The following is a 7,787-nucleotide window of genomic DNA, read 5'->3' as shown; positions in this document are numbered from 1 at the left end:
AAAATAAAGACAGATATCGTGTTTTCCACATTGCTATCCCTTTCTCCAGATCCCCAAGGCTTTATGATTGTTCCCTAGTGACATGCCAACTATATTAGCCAGAACCTGCACTTGGGCCAATTCTTTGATTGGGAAAATGCTACTCTTCCTAGTTCCTCCGGTTGACACTCAGATCAGATGATGCTTCAAAAACCAGCAGCGTCAGTCTGATGAATATGTCTTGATCGATCATCAGCTCAAAATATATCACAATGTCATCTGCATCATCTAGTTGTACCACAGAGAATACAAGTTCCTAACAAAGGTGACTGAAGAGAAGGAACTCCCATAAATTGTGACAAGGGATTATTATACTGTTTGATATTTTGTTTTTTCCACTTCAGCTGTTAGTAAGTGATTGCCACAAATAAATTGGTTGAAAAGCCAAGGAGGACTGTTCGAACTTGCCAAGAATTGTGGGAAGGGTTGGTTGAAGTGGTAGGAGCATTACTAATGTGTGGAGAGAATGCTGATGGTGGAGTGAGAAATAATTTTTATTTTGCTTGGAGGAAAGGATGGTTTTAAAAGCAGTGGTTTGCGCTTGTGGGGCTAACCTTTCGAGCTGGCAGTTGGAGGTACCTTAATTTTCCACGCTAGTAAGGTCAGGCGTGGTTGGTGGGCTTGATTTCACTCATTTCCTTTTCTCTCTTAATTATTTTAATCCATCCAATTAACCATGTTTTAGTTGGTGTATTAACTATTAAGTCCGTGATGGGGAAGTGAGGATTGATATGGAAGTCATCCTCAAGTATCTTGGGGCTATAATCGAAGGAAGGGGGAGATCGACAAGAATGTCACACATCGTATTGGAGTAGAGTGGATGAAATGGAGGCTCACATTCGCTGACCTATTTGATAAGAACGCATCACCGAGATTTAGAGGTAAGTTCTATAGAGGGGTTGTTAAACCGATGATGTTGTATGTTGTGGAGCATTGGCTAGTCAAGAACTTGCACATTCAGAAGATGAGGATAGCTAAGGCCTTCTGAAATGAGGATGGTTAGATGGATATGCGAATATCCTGGAATATACATGGTTAGGAACAAAGATATATGATGCAAAGTGGGAATAGCCACTATGGTGGACAAGATGCAGGAGGCAAGGTTGATATGGTCCAAACATATAAAAAGGAGTATTGCAAATGCCTCAATGAGGAGGTGTGAGAGGTTAGTGGTGATAGGTTTGAGGAGATGATTAGATAGGACATGACACATTTTCAACTCACAGAGGACATGACCCTACTAGATAAGAGAGCATTGAGGTCGAACATTAAGGTAGACAGTTAGTAGGTTGTAGAGTGTTTGTTCTTTACAGTGGTAGAGCAGGGTTCTAAACTAGTCTGGAGCATCTATTTGTTCCTTTATCACTATTATTACCATTATTCTAGCATTCTCTTATGGTTCAATTTAATTATTGCTGTTGTTTCTTTTACTTTGGTTATCTGTAATATTTGTACTGTAAGTACTTCTCTTTCTTCAATATTTTCATCACAACTTTTACTCTTGCATTGCTTTTAAATCATTTTCCAGAAAACGATTTTCTTGAGCCGAGGGTGTATTGAAAACAACCTCTTCTACCCACAAAGGTAGGGGTAACGTCTGGGTACACCTACCTTCCCTAGATCCAACTTGTGGGAATATACTGGGTATGTTGTTGTAGCGGCATAAAACAGATGACAGATCTCCAGGTTTTCACTCCCCCTGGATCCAATCTTATCCTGTCAACCATCTGTTTCGTAATGCAACTAAAACGAAAAAACCCCTACAGGTTCTCCATCAACAAACACTGAAAACTTAACATATTTGATGCAAAAAGCAATCCATTTCATCTATCTATCTCCAAAACCCATCTGTCAGAGGATGTTCATCAGAAAATTCTAGTTTACATGGTCATCAGCTTTCTTTATATCCAACTCACACATGACACCAGGGAGATCATCTCTCAACCTTGAGTCCACACATTCACTAGCGATGAGAGCTGCATCCAATTTGTCTCTCCTTAATAAAGGCCATCTGATGTTCATTGACTAAATCGCTCACCACCTTCTTCAGTCTCTCTGCCAAGATTTTTGTTATGATCTTGAAGACCCCACTGATGAGACTTCTTGGCCTAACATCTTAAATTTGTTGGCCCTACTTTCTTTGGAATGAGAGCTACATAAGTGGCATTATCAAAGCTTTTCTCAAGCACCTGATAAGAATGGAAATATTGTGGAGTGTTCTTGATGTCCACCTTCAACAAATCCCAACTACTTTGGAAGAAACTCATTGGAAAACGATTTGGGCCAGGTGCCTTATCTGAGGCACAGTCTTATGCTCTCAAAAAAATTCCTCATGTACAAATTCTCTTTGAAGCCACTCTTGATATTCATTAGAGATAACCGCTGCCCCTTGTAAATGAAGATCAAGAACTCCACCCTTCAGTATCCTTATATAACTTCTGATAAAATTCTGGATAGATTCCCTTGTTTCAGCAGGGTCAGTAATTAAAACTCCATCAACTTCCAGTGAGTCTGTGGTATGGAACCTTTGTGGGCTCTTGCTCTTCTGTGGAAATAGTTAGTGTTCTTATCACCATTCTTCAGCCACTGCACCTTAGATCTGTGTCTCCAAGCTATTTTCTCCCTTTTGGCTACTTCTTCCAACTCTATATCCAGTTGAGTTTCTTGAAGTAGTTCATCATCAGAGACCTCTGATCTTGAATGTCTCCAGATTCATAAGTTGATTTAGCAATTCATCCATTTCAACTTCCCTTTAAGAAGTTTCAACTTTGTGGCTAGCACATAAGTAAATCTGCCAAACACTGATAAAGAGCTCCACCATATCTTTTATCCTTGAAACCCTTAACTTCCAACCACTGGTTTTCAAATTTAAAGTAATGCTTGAACTCCCAGTCACCACTAATTCAATATGATAGGATTAAGATCTGATCCTATTTTTGCATCAAACTCTGCTTGATCGAAAGAAATTTTTCCTCCCAGTCTGTTGAATACAAAAACCTGTTGGTTCTGGAAAAACTCGTGTGATTTCCTCCCTTCACCGAGTGTAAAATCCTCCAAATAAGGGAGGATCCAAAAAACACAAGATCATCAATCCATGTTGAATATTCAGTCATTGCACTAGAGATCCTGTGACACTTTGTTTTTTCTGCCAGGTACCTTGTGACATTATAGTCACCGCAGATTTCCCAAGGTCCTTCATACATCCTCCTTATACCTGATAGCTCCACCACAGCTCCCTTCTCTTCCTTCTATCATAGTCTGCATGTAGGGATGACAATGGGACGGGGTGGTGATACCAACCTACCTCTCAAGACGTACTTTAGAAGAAAATATCGACAAAAGAATAAAGAGTCGGATTCTGGAAAAACAACTGCTACAGCAGTTATCAGCAATTTAGTGTCAGTCTTATCCTTTTATCTTATCCTTTTATGTTCTCTATATATATGTCATTAGGATTAGTTATTGGTAGGATATAAGTAAGAATCAAAAGTACTATTTTCTGGAGTCTTGTCCACTCCATACGGACAACTTTATTTGTATAATTGTGTTTAAGACGCTATTTTCAGTAAATCTACTTATTTTGTTCTATTTTATCGGATCTCTACTTCTGGTTACTATCAGTGGGTTTGGCTTTATGTGGGGGTGGAGAGAATTGAAACTTTTTTTAAGGGATGTAGTGCAGGTGTGGGTTGCAGAAATTTCAACTCCATCTCAGAATATATGTTTTGCGCTTTCTTCCATTAGTTTAGAAGAAACAATTTGTGCACGAGTCAAATAATTCTTTTGGTTTCACCAATTAAACTGTGGGATTTTTGTTAAGCAATGATTTCTGTTTGTTAATTGATAACAGAAAGAACTTTTTAAATGATCTGCCTGAGAACTTCGAAGTTTTCTACACAATGATGTTAACTTTTGGTTTAGCAGCCTTGCACTGCAAAGTTCCAAACAAAATTAATAAATTTAATTGTTATAGAGTCGCATGAAATTAATAGATGTTTCATTTTGTTGTTGCAACATGGTGAAAAGACAATTTTTTTTTAATGTCAAACATAGCTAAGAAAGAGAGAGGAAAAATCAGGGCAGGTTGGTATCTTCGCAGGTTTGCCCTGCCCCACCTCATTGCCATCCCTATCTGCATATACTAATTAACTTTGTGATTCCATTGTCTTGCAGAAACAGAAGTGGAAGTCTCTCAGAGGAACAGTATATCACTAACTTTACGTACGAGGGCCGCAACTGCTACTGCTATAGGTGCTGCTGCTGCTCATGCCAAATTGTTGGCCAGTCAAGAAGAGAGAGAAATAGAATATCTGGTTTCTACTTTGGTTGAAGCACAGGTGAGTTTATGGTTTCACTTATACCAATGCTGAACTTAGAACAAACTTCATGGCCAAAGGAAAGAAATGGAACAAGTTTTTTCGAAAAAAGCAAAAATAAACGATAGAAGGGTCAGGAAAAGAACTCAAGAGCTTCCATCATATTTGGAGAAGTCTTAACACTTCTGCTTTATTATCCTCTGCTTCTGTACATCTTCTCATTTCTAGCTTCTAAATTTCATGGTACTTCAGTTCTTCCCTCAATATCCTTGGTCGGCTTGGCTTATTTTTCTTTCTACTTTAATGAAGGTGAAGAAGTTGAAACGCAAAATGAAACATGTTGAAGCTCTGAACCTGATGATGGAGAAGCAGCATGGCCAAATGAAGGATCTAGAAGAGTCTTTAGTTACGGAGAGAATGGACATCTTGCAGAAGATATTTAGTTCCGGGGTATCTAGATGGAGGGATCATGCTTCGGTTAAATCTCAAAGCAGCACCAGCAGCATATAACTTGACGTTTCTTGAATTGCATATACAGTGTTGTTATAGAGAAAACTCACCATTAGTTTGCTTCTTCAGATATTCTCCTGAGTCCTGATGATGATTGTCAACATGTGCTGACCTGGTTTATACTTCAGGTGCTTACTTTTGCTGTTAAGTTGGATGCTATGTTGCTCGGTCTCTTCAAAAAGTGCAACAGGTGCGTGTCAGGTTCTTCAAAAGTAGTGCATTTTTGGAGAGCCCGACACGGGTGTGGCATCAAAAGTGAAGAGTCCGCGCAACTAAAGTTGAATTGCACTCCTTTTTCGTAACTTCATTATTAACTATAAATTTCACAATAACTACTTTATACCGTTTCCTTGTTACTTACTATATTTGCTTCACTATCTCCTTAGCTAGGGTCTTTCGGAAACATCTCTACCTCCACAAGATAGTGGTATGTTATGTGTACATACTATTCTCCGCGTTCCCCGCATGTGAGATTGTGCAGGGTATGTTGTTGCTTACGACCAAATAAGATTAGATTTATATACCACTTAATACTTATGGAGAACACTTCTCAGAAAGAATATTCTTCTAGAGACCAAACAGATCAACAAAAAATAAAATGAGAAGAAGCACTTGTTGCCAACATTCAGACCTAAGCTGAGCAACTTTTATTTATTTATTATTGAAAGTAGTGGTTAGATTACATTATACTGATGAAGAAAGATCCTTGGACAAAAACCCAATAATATTATTATATATAGTAATAGATTTACCTTATAGTGATTAGCTTAATATAAGCACACTAAATAAAACACAACATTATGCCTTCCTTTCTTTCTAAGTGAAGCGGAAGGAACCTTATTCGTACTTCCTCTGTTTCATTTTATACGACACTATTTCTTACCTCACTATATAAAAAAAAACGAAGTACACTCTAGTCAGCTTAGAGTATCATTATCCCAAGCAAATGCAGTATTTTCCTTTAGGTCCCGTTGCACATGTTGCACTTTGGTAATTTGCCTTCAAAACTTTCTTGCAAGCAGCTACACATGCTGGAACTGTGCATGGATTTATGTCAATTCCAATTGCACTCTCCACCTTAAATGGATTACAAATAATTAACACCATAATCACCATCATTAGCATAAATCCACTATCCTTCTTCATTGCCTCAGTCAAGTACTACTACTACTAATTTCTGAGTTTCTTTCCTTCTAACCGTTGTATATATAAGGATGATTTTTCACGTGTATTTATAGGGAAAACTTTAGTAGTATGATGATTCCCATTAAGTAGGTAACTCAATATTTAAATGCAGCTCATAATATTGTATTCCCGTGTTAGTATTAAACAAAAATAATTAAGATATGAAGTATCATGATCGATATCCCACTAGCTAATGTTAATAACTTAATATAATAATTTGTGTCCAATAAGGTATCAACGTTTTGGTGATTCCTAAATAGATCTGTTTTGGGGGTTAGCTAATTGGTGATTAAAGTGACCTTTGGACATCATAAAAATTGTGTTTTAATTTGTGTAGCATTAGGTTGAGCTAACTGTCCAATCATTTACACAACTAGTGAATAAATGGAATTTTCTGTTTTTGTCTCTCTGTTGCAAATTTGGAAAATGAATTAGTGAAGCTTAGCTTAAGAGAAATAAATATATCTTTTGAGTTGCTAATCTAAAGTATAAAAATGGAATATGATGATATATTGCAGGTGTTATTTGGTACTTCGTTGATAGCCTGAATGTAACGATATCGGGGGTGTTTAGTTTTGAACCATTTCACGCATTATCCTTACACAAGGTCATGCTAATTTTTTTTGTATCATTCCAATTTTATCAGATGTACCCGAAGGAACGGGGTGGCTAGTTGGAGTCTTGGAGAACATATTTGAGTAAAAAATATAACGGGAAGGGTATTTCTGAATGAAAAATATAACATAAGATAAAATTGATTCATTTTAAAACGGACCTTTTTTTCCGTAACTTTGTTGAAATCCAATAAGAAGTTAAATTTTAAACATTACTTCATTGATAAGATTCTAACTAGTACAAAACTTATTAATTTTACAATAAAGCAGTAGTTATATATAATAGCATCATCCCAAACAAATACAATATTTTTCTTTAGGCCCCGTTGCACATGTGGCACTTTGATATTTCTCCTTCAATATATTCTGGCATGCTGCTATACATGTAGGAAGTGTACATGGATTTATGTCAATTCCAAAAGCACACTCGACCTTAATTGAATCATCACAAGTAATTAACACCATAATCATCATCATTAGCATAACTCCATTTTTCTTCTTTAATGCCTTACCCTCCATTTCTTACTAATGTTTTTTTTTCTTCTTCTTCTTATGAATTGTTGCATAAAATAGGTGAGTTTTCATCTCTATTTATAGAAGAATAAAAAGAGAAGATGATGTAGTGGTCCAATGATATATATTCCTTATTAAGATATCATACTGTTTAACCAAATCCAACCTATTATAATGTAATCTAGTACTACATTTATATATGTACTATATTTTATTGATTTAAAACTAACCCTTTAATTTTTTATTTCACATGAATGAGGTTTTTCTTCCTCTATAGGTTTTATGTATTGGTCGATTTGGTCTGATTTTAAAATTTATTGATTATCGGTTTGTAGACATGTTAAATCCTTATAGAACGTCCATTAAGATATTGACTTATCGGTTATTAATCATTACCGGTTCAGTTATCAGTTTAACTGTTAAAATTTGACTTAAAAAACATCGAAAATTACTTAGAAACGAGGTGACAAACCAAATGAAGTATGCACATGAGTCCACAAATTGCTTCTCGCTCAAAGACAAACACTTTTACATTATAGAATAACCAACAGTTTGAGATAGCGAAGTAGAAAATTAATCTGACTCAAGGTCTTTATATACAAAACAATAT

General features: G+C 36.3%; 1 protein-coding gene and 1 pseudogene across 1 annotated transcript in view; one reads left to right on the top strand and one right to left on the bottom strand.

Moving 5' to 3' along the window:
- Positions 1 to 5,225, top strand: part of LOC107015443 (SWI/SNF complex subunit SWI3A) — an 11,513-nt gene extending 6,288 nt beyond the window's left edge. The window contains exons 6-7 of the mRNA XM_015215709.2: positions 4,213 to 4,376; positions 4,665 to 5,225. Of these exons, the coding sequence (XP_015071195.1) occupies positions 4,213 to 4,376; positions 4,665 to 4,865 (365 nt within the window). The 3' untranslated portion in view covers positions 4,866 to 5,225. The remainder of the gene's footprint in view (positions 1 to 4,212; positions 4,377 to 4,664) is intronic.
- A 1,394-nt stretch (positions 5,226 to 6,619) lies between these two features.
- LOC114076614 lies at positions 6,620 to 6,712 on the bottom strand (annotated as a pseudogene).
- Between the last annotated feature and the right edge of the window lie 1,075 nt (positions 6,713 to 7,787).

This window comes from Solanum pennellii, chromosome 3, assembly GCF_001406875.1.
Source record: "Solanum pennellii chromosome 3, SPENNV200".
Classification (NCBI taxonomy): Eukaryota; Viridiplantae; Streptophyta; class Magnoliopsida; order Solanales; family Solanaceae; genus Solanum; species Solanum pennellii.
The sequence above is the reverse complement of the archived record's forward strand: the minus strand, read 5'-3'. Positions and strand labels throughout refer to the sequence as shown.